Genomic DNA, 14,656 nt, shown 5'->3' on the forward strand with positions numbered 1-14,656 from the left:
CCCAAGTAGCTCTGATTACAGATGTCCACCGCCATGCCTGACTGATTTTTTGTTTGTTTGTTTTTGTTTTGTTTTGTTTGAGACGGAGTCTCGCTCTATCGCCCAGGCTGGAGTGCAGTGGCGCATCTCTGCTCACTGCGAGCTCCACCTCCCAGGTTCACGCCATTCTGCCTCAGCCTCCCGAGTAGCTGGGACTACAGGTGCCCGCTGCCATGCCCGGCTAATTTTTTTGTGTTTTCAGTAGAGATGGGGTTTCATTGTGTGTTAGCCAGGATGGTCTCCATCTCCTGACCTCAGCCATTTTTTGTACTCAGTAGAGACATGGTTTCACCATTTGGTCAGCTGGTCTCAAACTCCTGACCTCAGGTGATCCATGCACCTTGGCCTCCCAAAGTGCTGGGATTACAGGCATGAGCCACCATGCCTGGCTTATTTTCATTCCAGCTTCCCAAGTAAATGTGTGTATTACCTTCTGCAGCAGATACCTTCATAAAATACTATGGCAAAATCCAACATGTTAAGATGCCACAAAATGAGAGCTGCTTATATTGACTTGACACTTCTTAAAAGTAAATTTAGCCATTTTGATAATTAAAAATTTTTTGTTACAGGATGTGAAGTTACCCCAGATGTAAACATTTCGGGCCAAAAATTTAACATTAAACTCCTGATTCCAGTTGCAGAGGGCATGAATGAAATCTGGCTTCGTTGTGACAATGTAAGTCTTTCAGTTAAAAATACACTTCAATTTTCTTGGATTTCTAAATGAGTTGACCAGTCATCCTTATATTTTATACTTGAAAGACCCATCTCGTGATACATTGCACACATCAGTATTTCTTTTCTCCAGGAAAAACAGTATGCACATTGGATGGCAGCCTGCAGATTAGCCTCCAAAGGCAAGACCATGGCGGACAGTTCTTACAACTTAGAAGTTCAAAATATTCTTTCCTTTCTGAAGATGCAGCATTTAAACCCAGATCCTCAGTTAATACCAGAGCAAATCACGACTGATATAAATCCTGAATGTTTGGTGTCTCCCCGCTATCTAAAAAAGTATAAGAACAAGCAGGTACTTGCTTCATTTTACTTCATCTACTGTTTTCTGCTGGTTTGTTCTTATAATTTTATACATAACCTTGTTTTTCCCCTCTTAAAACTTTTTAGTCTTAATTTTATGTCAGGTGGTTAGAATATAAAATACAGATAAGAGTATCCCTAATCTGAACCTCTGAAATCCTCCAAAATCTGAAACTTTTTGAGTGCCAGCATGACTCTCAAATGCTCATTGGCACATTTTGAATTTCAGATTTGGGATCCTCAGCCGGTAAGTGTAATGCAAATATTCCACAATCCAAAAAAATCTGAAACCCAAAACACTTCTGCTCCCAAGAATTTTGGATAATAGATACTCAACCTGTAGGAAATAAAGTAACCTTTAGTCAAATTTAAATTGGTCATTTAAAACAAATCTTTATCATTTTAATAGAACAGATAAGGAGGCAGAATAGTTGAGAACTTACTCTAAGCAACTTGCAGAAATCATTCTGTTAACATGATGATGTTCTTTCAGACATTTTAAGGAATTGAATATGGTCTCAATGCTTTGTGTTCCTTAATTTATTTAATTTTATTCCTTATATAATTAAGTAAATGTGACGTAAAGTGCAGCCAGCATTTCCCAACAAAATTTATAATACCAGCTGTTGTTGAAATTGGCTTTTCCAACTATAGAATGAAACTTTATAAGAGTACATTTTTAGCCTTGTCTTTTCTTAACATTATCAGTCAGAACCTAACCAAAATTTTATACATAGTTACACAGTTTGGTAAATTTTCATTGAAATTTGCTTTTGTCCACTCTGTGTAGAATTCTTTTCTTTGGAAATTAATACCATAAAAGGGTTGCTACTTAGGAAAATGGTTCTTTGGTACAACATAAGAAGTCCTTTACAGGGGAATTTCACTTGGGATAGGCCCTGGTATTCTCTGCACCCAACATCATGCCATAAAAGGAAAAGGCTTCAGTTTGGGGGTAGGGGGGATGAAGACCTTTAAAATAAATATTTCGTTTTTATCTAATTGTGCTTTAATCTTTGTTAAGGAATAATTTTAAAACGTACTAAAAAGGCTCAATGAAATGCCCAGGACACTTATTAATTCCTTAACTTTAAATATAATATTGATTATATGGGTCTGAAATTATTTCTACCTAAATGTTCAGAGGTTTTAATCACAGAGTATTTGTCTTTAAGTCTCAGAGGTTGTGTAAGCCTAGAAATTGTTTATCCCATGGTCATATGATGTGGGAGTAGTAAGGAATGGAGGAAATGCTGCCCTGGGGAACTGTGTGGAATGTAGATTGTAAGTTAAAAAGGGAAAGTAAAGCAAGTGCTAATTTCATTTTTCATATTCGTAGTTATTTTAAAATTATTTATACAGAATCTTGTTTCTAAAAGTGAATATATTTGCCTTCAAAGGCAATAAGTAATTTCAAACCTGACCAGTTTTATCATTTCACAGTAAGGCGTCAGGGAGATAGACGAGCTTAAACAACGAGAACTGCCACACGTTGTTTTCACTGTCAACTCTTTGTTTTCTCAGAAGCCTTTTAAATGATAGTTCTTGACTAGAAACTATCAACTGAAAATTCTCCTGAGAACAAAGATGAGGATTCATCTTTAACTGACAGGAGGACAGTTTGTGTGTGGTCCATGGTTAAAGATCCTTCTGGCCTTGCCTTTCATGTTGCCATCTAATCAAATGCACATTTTTAACCCTCCTTTCTCTCACCAGAGTGATAGGTTAGGTTTTTGGTGTGTGTTTTGTTATTTTTGAGGCAGAGTCTTGCTCTGTCTCCCAGGCTGGAGTGCGGTGGCACCATCATAGCTCAAGCTCACTGCAGCCTCCATCTCCCAGGCTCAAGCAATCCTCCTACCTCAGCCTCCCTAGTAACTAGAACCACAGGCACACACTGCCACTCCAGGCTAATTTTTGTATTTTTTGTAGAGACGAGCTCTTCCTGTGTTGCTTAGGCTGGTCTCAAACTCTTTTTTTTTTTTTTTTTGAGGCGTAGTCTCACTCTGTTGCCCAGGCTGGAGTGCAGTGGCCGGATCTCAGCTCACTGCAAGCTCCGCCTCCCGGGTTTACGCCATTCTCCTGCCTCAGCCTCCGGAGTAGCTGGGACTACAGGCGCCTGCCACCTCGCCAGGCTAGTTTTTTGTATTTGTTTTAGTAGAGACGGGGTTTCACCTTGTTAGCCAGGATGGTCTCGATCTCCTGACCTTGTGATCCGCCCGTCTCGGCCTCCCAACATGCTGGGATTACAGGCTTGAGCCACCACGCCCCGCCGATCTCAAACTCTTGAGCTCAAGTGATCCACCTGCCTTGGCCTCCCAAAGCACTGGGATTACAGGCGTGAGCCACCACACTTTGCTGGAATAGACTTACAAATTGTTGGCCAGGCACAGTGGCTCACACCTGTAATCCCAGCACTTAGAGAGGCTGAGGCGGGCGGATCACTTGAGGTCAAGAGTTTGAGACCAGCCTGGCCAACATGGTGAAACCCTGTCTCTACTAAAAATACAAAAACTAGCCAGGCGTGGTGGTGTGCACGCCTATAATGCCAGCCACTGGGGAGGCTGAGGCAGGAGAATCGCCTGTACCTGAGAGGTGGAGGTTGCAGTGAGACATCACACTCCAGCCTGGGCAACAAGAGTGAAACTCTGCCTCAGGAAAAAAAAGAAAATTGTTTCCAGATATTACTGCCCTGGTGCCTAGTAAGTAGTGATCCTCAGCAGCTTAGTTGCTACTGTGTGTCAGGCACCACACTGGTCACACTGGACATAGTGAGTGCTCAGTAATTATTAAGCTATATATTTTAGTTGCATTCTGGAGTCTGTAGGAAGATGTGCAGGCCACAAGGACATTCTTCCCTTCCAGGGCATGTCAACTGGTAGTTTTCTTTTGGGTCTATCAAAATAACCTGTTGTATTTAACCTACTTTAATTCCCTTCAATTATACATATATTAACTAAATACTCGATGGGTATTTTTAAACAAATACGACTCTCAAAACTGGCTTTTTAAATTTTGAAGAATTATTCTATATGTTGATTTATGTTCATCTAAATGGAAATGACTAATGCCATAAAGCTGAAATTCCTCATGTAGTATACGGCATCTCTTTATTTTCCCTTCCAGGAAAAAGGATGCAAAAAACACATGGTAACTGAGGGGTTTGCTTTTCTTGTGTAAAAAAAGAAACAGATGGGCACTGCACTTATTTTATGCCTTCAAATTCTTATTTCTGAAAAGCAGTGCATGGATCATATTATCTGACTAAATCTGAGAAAACTTTAAAGGCTTTTGAATACTTTTACTTTGCTACTAAAATAATTGGCTTTATCCTACTGGGTACATGATGTAGGGGAAAGAAATATTTGCTCTTTTTATTTTCTCCCTACAAATTTCTACCCTTAGGTTCTTTAGTAACATTTAACATTCTAAAATAATGTGGAGTGTTTCTCAGTGTTCTAAATGGAAAGTAATTGCTGCTTCCTCATTTTCATTTTTCATTCTTGCATTTACTTTGCTTGGTTTCTACCTAAAGTAGTTTTTTGCATGACTTTTGGCTGGAATTTTGGTTTGCAGGTGACCGCAACTTTTTCTTTGCTTCATTGCCATTTTTTCTGATTGCCTTTTTTTTTCTTTCTGCTTCCTTTTTCTTTCCTCGCATTGCCATCTACAGCCAGGCTATGTAAGAGATTTGGTAAGTTCTCCATATTTACCAAAAAAGAAAAAGAAGAATAAATAAAAATTCATAGCCACAACCTTCCCTGATGGAATTTACTCCTGTAGTGAAATTTAAAATAAAAATGATTACGGTGATTTCAAGTACCTTAAAGCTCTTTAACAGATAATCCTGCTAGAAACTTGTATTCCAGATATTCATTCTGATTATAGACATAGTGCTAAATTTAATTAAAACTCATCTATATGTGGATTAGAATGTGCTCTTCTATAATAGTAGTACCATTATCTGTATGCATTTGAAATATGTCTCAAGTGTGGCAACTGTGTACTCCTAATAGTACTTTTTGTTGATATGTGAAAACTGAAATTAAGACTTATTTTGAAAAATCATTATATAATACATTATTAAAATTTCCAAATGTAGCTTCAGATATTTTGATTTCAACTCTTACAATGTGATTTTGGGGTATGGGGTGTGTAATTCAATCTTTTGATCTTTTGTCTCGATTGTCCCATGAGAGAATAATGTTCAATGGTAAAGGTGATGTTTAATCATGTTTAGATAACAGCGAGAATCTTGGAGGCCCATCAGAATGTAGCTCAGATGAGTCTAATTGAAGCCAAGATGAGATTTATTCAAGCTTGGCAGTCATTACCTGAATTTGGCATCACACACTTCATTGCAAGGTCAGTGGTTCTAAGCATCTATGTGTAAACCTTAATCTGCATTTTTGCTTAATCTATGTTATGTAATTAGATATTAAACATTTAAAGCATACCTATGTAGACCCATTAACTCATATTACAGTAGAATTCAAAGACTGTTAGAATGTATTTTGTAAGCTTTTAATTTCTACATTAAAAATTCAAGATAATTGTGTTTGTTTTACTACTAAGGGAATAGCACTCTTTTAGGGTTAGAGAACACTTACCTTGAAGAAAAGCCGTCCAACATGTTCCCCCACAACATGTTTACAACTGTTCTTTTCTTCAATGTTATAGGTTCCAAGGGGGCAAAAAAGAAGAACTTATTGGAATTGCATACAACAGACTGATTCGGATGGATGCCAGCACTGGAGATGCAATTAAAACATGGCGTTTCAGCAACATGAAACAGTGGAATGTCAACTGGGAAATCAAAATGGTAAACTCGTCACAATGTTACTTGAATATAGTCCTTCTGATACAAATTAGCACATTAGGAATAAAAAGGCCTATAAATTCTGATGATTGTTTGCACCACCACCTCTTAAAGCACAGACCATAGTTGACTATTCATTTCTCACTTAAATTTGCCTATTTCATAATTAGCCCAGTTACTAAAGTTCTAAGCATATAATTTGCTTAGAATGTTGCCTTTTTGTCTTGCTGTAATGGATAAAGCCCTTCTACTCCGAAATAGCAACTACTATTTGTTGAATGCCTACCCTGTGCCAGACATGATACTAGAGGCTTCCATTAGTACCCCATCTCGAAACCTCATCACAGCCTTTTAAGGTAGTTGGATTACCGTACGTTACAAATGAAGACACTGCAATATAGAGGCCTGAGGGCCACCATTGTCTATGACCACGCACAAAGTAACTACAGAGTCATTTCAAACTCAGGTGCTTTAGGCTTAAAAACCTGGCACATTTACCACTGTACATCATGTTGCCCCTGGTCTTGGAGTACACGAATATCATTTAAATTGAACTATCTTTTACTAATAAGTCATTTGGTTTAGGATCATATTGGATTTATTGTATCAATTCCTGTTACTTCAAAGAATCTTATATTTCTGAAATACTCAAACGTGATACCTAAAGTTGAAATATCTGAAGCAAATATTAAAACACAGGAAGTAGGCTTTCCTCCAGGACTTGAAGAGAGGCATTCTCATTAATTGAATCGCCAGAGACCGTTTGAGAACTGAATGACCTAAACCCTTGCATTCCTAGTCTTCCTTTTCAGAACATGAAAACTTAAAAAAGGGTAGGGGAAGGGCAATAAATTTAGCTGCTTCTTTGGGACTTAAAGGCATTATTAGTTTAGGTTTTAAACAGACTAATTGAGGATCAACAAGTGTTTTGTGATGGGACAGGCTTTAAGTAGCGCAGTAGTTGCGTGAGTAGTTTTGTGTGGACCCCGCCACCTGGCATTCGGGACAGCACTGATGATTCTTGTCTTTCTTCCAGGTCACGGTAGAGTTTGCAGATGAAGTACGATTGTCCTTCATTTGTACTGAAGTAGATTGCAAAGTGGTTCATGAATTCATTGGTGGCTACATATTTCTCTCAACACGTGCAAAAGACCAAAATGAGAGTTTAGATGAAGAGATGTTCTACAAACTTACCAGTGGTTGGGTGTGAATAGAAATAATGTTTAATGAAACTCCACGGCCATAACAATATTTAACTTTAAAAGCTGTTTGTTATATGCTGCTTAATAAAGTAAGCTTGAAATTTATCATTTTATCATGAAAACTTCTTTGCCTTACCAGACCAGTTAATATGTGCACTAAACAAGCACGACTATTAATCTATCAGGATATAATAAACTTGAATTTGGCACACATTCCTTAGGGCCATGAATTGAAAACTGAAATAGTGGGCAAATCAGGAACAAACCATCACTGATTTAAGCTGTAAGAAACAAGCCATCTATTTTAAAGCTATCCAGGCCTTAACCTATATGAACTCTATTTATCATGTCTAATGCATGTGTTTTAATGTATGTTTAATTTGATACCATGTTTTAAAATACCCTACTTCTGGTAGCCATTTAATTCCTTCCCCCCACCCCCAAATAAATCAGGCCTGCAGAAGGCCTGATGTTTAATAATGTCATCGTGTTTGACCTTGAAGGAAATGCTATTAGTCTGTCGTGCTTGATTTGTTTTTGTCCTTGAATAAGCATGTTATGTATATTGTCTTGTGTTTTTATTTTTACACCATATTGTATTACACTTTTAGTATTCACCAGCATAATCACTGTCTGCCTAAAATATGCAACTCTTTGCATTACAATATGAAGTAAAGTTCTATGAAGTATGCATTTTGTGTAACTAATGTACAAACACAAAGTTTATAAAATTGTACAGTTTTTTAAAAACTACTCACAACTAGCAAATGGCTTAAATGTAGCATCTCTGCATTAATTAAATGCCTTTAAGAGATATAATTAATGTGCAGTTTTAATATCTACTAAATTAAGAATGACTTCATTATGATGATTTGCCACAATGTCCTTAACTCTAATGCCTGGACTGGCCATGTTCTAGTCTGTTGCGCTGTTACAATCTGTATTGGTGCTAGTCAGAAAATTCCTAGCTCACACAGCCCAAAAGGGTGCGAGGGAGAGGTGGATTACCAGTATTGTTCAATAATCCATGGTTCAAAGACTGTATAAATGCATTTTATTTTAAATAAAAGCAAAACTTTTATTTAATAGATATTTTTGTACTTGTTTTTAATGTTTACATAGTATCAATTCAGTAGAAATGAACTTCTGCCTTTTGGAAATGCTTTGCCTACATGTTGTTATTTTGTGAGAACAACTGGTTAGTATTCCACATCATCGCCAGACAGAGACACTTTATCTCAAAGGTAGTCTTTCACCTCAATTGAAAAGCCCTCATTTTCTTAATACTTAAAAATGAATGTGTAATATCTAAATGTTAGAAATGTACTTATAAATAGAAGTTGGCTATGGCAGAATTTGTTTTAAATAACAAAATTATTCTTGGTTTACAAAAAAAAAGGCATTTACAAATTTACTGCCAGTCATTACTGCTGTCATCATTCAAGACTCAAACTTACAGTCCTTTACCATTTGCATGTAGACCAATTCCTGATTTTCCCCTCACACAGCCTTGCATCTTTTCTCTTGTCATTGCTGTCACAATCAACCAAATTCAGTTCTTTGTCCTGTGCCTGCTGTAGTGTGGCACCATCTTAAGACAAGGCTGAGATCACATTCTCCATGACTTTTCTTTGCACTCTAAAGCCATAACAGGCCTTGCTCCAAAATTTAAGAGCTCCTTTCCACTAAACGTTTTAAAATATACTCCCTTTCCTCATCTTTAGTAAGTGACTGTGCAAGTCACCAACTTGCATATTTAGCATCTTGCATGTCACTTACTGAAAGCCCCAAAAGATTCCATTGAAACCACACCTATTCAAGTGCTTTCTAGTCCCACAGCCTCCACGCGAGTGAGAATAGCCTCTGTGCTGATTGCCCCACCTCTGGTTTGCCCTGCTGCCCTCCCAGTGATTTTGAGATTAATCCAGCCCCAACATAGCACTGGCTGCATTTCAGCTCTAATGACTTCTTATTGCCTACAGGATAAAAGCCAAAGTAAAGTGCTCAGAGGTTTTGTATGGTCTCCCAGCCCACATTTTCATCCTTATCTCCCAACAATCTGCATTCCAGTCCAGCTGGGCAGCTCACATTCTCCACTTTGCACTCATCCCATCTCCCTATCATTCCCCAAGTCTGGAATGTCTTTAGTCCTGTACCTTCGTCCAGTTTGTACCTGTCTACACCTCATCTGTCTAGCATTTTAGAAAAAGGTCAAGTGGGCCTGGCGCAGCGGCTCACACCTGTAATCCCAGCATTTTGGGAGGCTGAGGTGGGTGGGTCTCGAGGTCAGGAGTTCAAGACCATCCTGGTCAAGATGGTGAAACCCCTTCTCTACTAGAAAGACAAAAATTAGCTGGGCATGGTGGCACACACTTGTAATCCCAGCTACTGGGGAGTCTGAGGCAGGAGAATTGCTTGAACCTGGGAGGTGGAGGTTGCAGCGAGTTGAGATTGTGCCACTGCACTCCAGCCTGGGCAACAGAGCAACACTCCATCTCAAAAAAAAAAAAAAAGGCCAGGCACAGTGGCTTATGCCTGTAATCCCAACACTTTGGGAGGCTGAGGCAGGCGGATCATGAGGTCAAGAGATGGAGACGATCCTGGCCAACATGATGAAATCCCGTCTCTACTAAAAATAGAAAAATTAGTCGAGCATGGTAGTGCGCACCTGTAATCCCAGTTACTTGGGAGGCTAAGGCAGGAGTATCGCTTGAACCCAGGAGGCGGAGGTTACAGTGAGCTAAGATCTCACCACTGCACTCCAGCCTGGGTGACAAAGTGAGACTCCATCCCCCCTCCCCCCACAAAAAAAAGCTCAAGTGTTCTTTCTTCCATAAACACTTTCAAGTTTCTTTGCAGCCAAAAACTCTCTTCCTCTTCTGAACTGCCATTGAATTTGGTCCTTCTGTGGAACTGAAGAGTGATCATCCTTATTATGGTTGAGTATATCATGTTGCCCCTAACAAATTATTACATGTTTGAGGATTTGGTTGAATTTGGTCCTTCTGTGGAACTAGAGTATCCAAATTATTACATCCTTGAGGACTGGATCTCAGTGCTATGGTTCCTACTTAGGATCACTTACACATGGATTTATTGAATATAATGATGGTTATTTTGGAAATAATGAAATTATTAACCAAACCAAATAACCAAAGGAATTATTATTAAAACTAAGAATTTGTGTAGCCTCAGTATAGTTTAATACAGAGCAAACTAACCTTTTTTTTGGACACCAACTATGCAATAGGAAGCATGCTAAGTACTCACATTCTCTCAAGGATGCATACAGTCCAGTCTCATCATTTTTATAGATGAGGCTCGAGGAGGCCAATTGACCTGTTTAAAGTCACACATCTATGATTACTGCCAAGGCCAATCATCTCCCTGTCTAGTAGTAGTAAAAACAAACCTTACATGAATTCTGAGAACACCATTAATAGTGACCTCTCTAGAGAGAACATAGGTCTGTGAGAACACCAGCTGGGACTCAGAGACCTAGGCTCAGCTTTCTGCTCCATGTGACTCAAGCTCATGTGGACATGAAAGCACTGGTGACAGCACGCCAACCTAGCTCCCATCCAACTCTTTCCCTTAAATCAGCAGGTTAGAAACCTGCTGGAAGCCCCTAGCCGGGCGCGGTGGCTCACGCCTGTAATCCTAGCACTTTGGGAGGCCGAGGTCAAGAGATTGAGACTATCCTGGCCAACATGGTGAAACCCCGTCTCTACTAAAAATACAAAAATTAGCCCCAACTACTCAGGAGACTGAGGCAAGAGAATCGCTTGAACCCAGGAGGCGGAGGTTGCAGTGAACTGAGATTGCGCCACTGCACTCCAGCCTGGGTGACAGAGTGAGACTCCATCTCAAAAAAAAAAAAAAAAAAAAAAAAAAAACCTGCTGGAAGCCCCTGATGCTGATGTAGTTAATCAGTAATCTCAACTCAGTACAAATTATGTTTTACATGCCTTGAACTTTCGAAGTCAAGGAGCTAGAGACATGAACTTTATCAAGGAAAAGCCACTTGCCATTCTTGACCCTCTACTCTTACAGAGGACAAAAAGCAAGTATGTCACAGACTATACTGTTATTCTGTATACTGTATTTCTACTTTTTAAAAAAAACGTTGAATCCTATTTAAGATGCTTTTAATGATCAGTTAGTGATGCAGTGAGATCATAATATCTATTCCTTAAAACTAAATTTTTTTGTTTTGGGCTTGTTTTTGAAACAGAGTGTAACTCTCGCCCAAGTTGGAGTGCAGTGGTATAATCTCAGCTCACTGCAACCTCCGCCTCCTGGGTTCAAGCAGTTCTCCTGCTTCAGCCGCCTCCTGAGTATATGGGATCACAGGCACCCACCACCACGCCTGGCTAATTTTTGTATTTTCAGTAGAGACAAGGTTTCGCCTTGTTGGCCAGGCTGGTCTCAAACTCCTGACCTCAGGTGATCCTCCCTCTTCGGCCTCCCAAAGCACTGGGATTACAGGCATGAGCCACTGTGCACAGCCACCCTTATAACTAAGTTTGATAAATGATACAGTTGTTTTACACTCATCACTTAAAACATGTTAACGTCTTCACTCATCACTTCAATAATTCAGAAAGTCTGAGCATAGGGCTTTCTGAAATCCATCCCTTTGTGACATACCAGATCACTGATACTGAATGGATAACCCTGCACAGCTGCCATCTTATCTCTCCTTAATTCTAAAAACATAGACACTGAGTTAAAAATCCATCACTCACAAAATGTTTTTGGAGCTATTGCATCTTCACCTCTTTTTGTCCTATAAATGGTGGAAGAAAGGCAAGGATGAGTTGACTTGCTACATTGGTGTAGACCTAATGAACATGGTACAACAAGTTGATCCAACTCTTACTCTGCTGATATATTTCCAGTCATCTCTACAAAGTAAGATCCAGGAAAAAATTGTTTACTGGAGAGCTCTGTTCTCTTCAACAAATTAACTGTGCCTTTATCTGTTTGAACTGTTTTGGTCTGGCAGCTCAAGAATGAGGGAGGTGGCAGAGATAAGTGACAGGAAATGGGAAATTTGCAATCTGGGTAAAGGGAGTAAAATTCTCAGTGAATTGCAGAGCTACCCAGAACGGGAAGCAGTAGCCAAAAAGCCTTATCTGGTGACCTTATTTCCTGCTGTGTTGATCCTCTCTTGTTTTCTCTGCTTTATTTAATAAACAGTACAAAGTTTCCCAGGCTGAATGTGTACATTAAAATTCCCTAAAGAAATATTTATCAGCAGACACACACACACACACACACACACACACACACACTCACACACACACACTCAGTTGGGTTTCCCTTTTGATGTTTGTTCATGGGCCTGCATATTACTAAAAATTACAGGCACTTAAAATCATTTGAGACCATTGTTTCATGAAATCTAATTATAGTCTCATGTGGCTTCACTGGCCAGGCATTATCTGTTTTACTGCTCAGGGAAGTGGTCCAAGTTCAATGTTAATTAAATTTGTGATTAAAAACAGCACAGCCAACCAAACAAGTTTAAAATCCTATCTGTATTAATACGGTTTGCAGATACCGCATGATAAAGAGGAGATCTGAGCATAAAATTCTCATCTCAGACCTCAATTTTGTGACCTTTATGACAAGTGAGATTCAAGTGAACACATTTACTGTCAGGTTTACGGATCAGTGTATTTAAACAACCTTGTTTATGTCTTGCTGGCCATATTATAAATCCAATTAGAAGGAACACTGGGAAAACAGAAGAGCAAGGGGCCAGGATAGCCAAAACATTCCTAAACAATAGGTGAGGGGACTCACCTTACTAGATAACAAGTAGTATAAAGTATATTGAAAGTGTAGCGTTGGCACAGAGATCAATAAAACAACTAGAGAATCCAAACAGAAACTCCAGAATACATATGCGCACATACACACACTTGTTTTCTGAGAGTTGGCCATGCAGATTGAGACAAAACAAAAGGGCTTCCCAGTGAATTGTGCTGGTGCTTATCTTTATGAAACAAGAATTTGGACTACAACCTCATACCTGTATGTAGAAGTCCAAATCAATTCCAAATGGGTCAAAGTCTTGGATGTGAACGGCAAAACCACACAACTTTTAAAAGATGACAGACCATTTATATGACATTGGGGAAAGATATTTTGTGTTGAGGCACAAGTAGTACAAACTGATTACATTAATAAGAACTATGAAGCTGCTGTAGAGAGTAAAAGGCAAGTCCAATTGAGAGGATATTTGCAACACATAATTGACAAAGGATTGGTATCCAGAAAATGAACCCGCACACAGATCAATCGAAGGAGAAATGGACAAAACATTCGGCATTTCACAAGAGGAAATCTGAAATGGCCAATACATGAAAAACTGTTCAACTTCACTAGTATTCCGGAAAACATGGGAGAAATAAATTTTAAGTACAATTAAAGTACAGTTTCAGATCTACCCATATTAGTAAAATATTTTAAATCTGACTATCAAGTATGGACTTATTGGAATACATATTGTTGGTGGGAGTATAAATTGGAACAGAGCACTTCAGAAACACTTCGACATCATCTGGTAAAATTATATTTATCCTACCCCCATGAAATTCCACTACAAGGTATACAAACACCCTGGGGAAACTCCTGACCATACACACCAGGAGACAAGCACAAGAATATGCAAAGCACACAACTTATAACAGGAAGAAACTAGGAACAATCAAATGTCTCAACCATAGACTAGGGGCTGGGCGCGGTGGCTCAAGCCTGTAATCCCAGCACTTTGGGAGGCCGAGATGGGTGGATCACGAGGTCAGGATATCGAGACCATCCTGGCTAACACGGTGAAATCCCATCTCTACTAAAAATACAAAAAACTAGCCGGACGAGGTAGTGGGCGCCTGTAGTCCCAGCTACTCGGGAGGCTGAGGCAGGAGAATGGCGTGAATTCGGGAGGCGGAGCTTGCAGTGAGCTGAGATTCGGCCACTGCACTCCAGCCTGGGCGACAGAGCGAGACTCCGTCTCAAAAAAAAAAAAAAAACACCATAGACTAAATTATAATCCAGTCCTAAGATGGAATCAAAACAGCAATGAATAAAATGCCAACGCACAAAACAACACAGATGAATCTCAATCTGATGCTGAACGAAAACATCTAGATGCAGAAGATATATACTATGATTAAACTATTTTAATGTCCAAGATTTTAAAATTTTTTCTTTAAAAAAACCATTTTTTCTATTATGTAGAAAACTACTGTATTTTTAAAAGACTTGGTGGTTCTGAAACCCACTGCAAAACAGAGTGACACTAAAAGTCACTGCAGCCGGCCGGGCGCAGTGGCTCAAGCCTGTAATCCCAGCACTTTGGGAGGCCGAGACGGGCGGATTGCGAGGTCAGGAGATCGAGACCATCCTGGCTAACACGGTGAAACCCTGTCTCTACGAAAAAATACAAAAATAAAAAACTAGCCAGGCAAGGTGGCGGGCACCTGTAGTCCCAGCTACTCGGGAGGCTGAGGCAGGAGAATGGCGTAAACCCAGGAGGCGGAGCTTGCAG

The 14,656-nt window shown here is 39.4% G+C and overlaps 1 protein-coding gene across 2 annotated transcripts in view; it reads left to right on the plus strand.

The window, feature by feature from the left end:
* Nucleotides 1-8,186, plus strand: part of FERMT2 (fermitin family member 2) — a 97,438-nt gene extending 89,252 nt beyond the window's left edge. The window contains exons 11-16 of one of the 2 annotated variants that reach the window (XM_026455339.1): nt 612-718; nt 851-1,072; nt 4,751-4,771; nt 5,318-5,442; nt 5,758-5,899; nt 6,933-8,186. In XM_026455339.1, the coding sequence (XP_026311124.1) occupies nt 612-718; nt 851-1,072; nt 4,751-4,771; nt 5,318-5,442; nt 5,758-5,899; nt 6,933-7,106 (791 nt within the window). In that variant the 3' untranslated portion in view covers nt 7,107-8,186. The remainder of the gene's footprint in view (nt 1-611; nt 719-850; nt 1,073-4,750; nt 4,772-5,317; nt 5,443-5,757; nt 5,900-6,932) is intronic. The other variant, XM_026455340.1, reaches the window with a different exon arrangement.
* The last annotated feature ends 6,470 nt before the right edge of the window (nt 8,187-14,656 follow it).

The sequence above is a fragment of the Piliocolobus tephrosceles genome, chromosome 6 (assembly GCF_002776525.5).
Source record: "Piliocolobus tephrosceles isolate RC106 chromosome 6, ASM277652v3, whole genome shotgun sequence".
NCBI lineage: Eukaryota > Metazoa > Chordata > Mammalia > Primates > Cercopithecidae > Piliocolobus > Piliocolobus tephrosceles.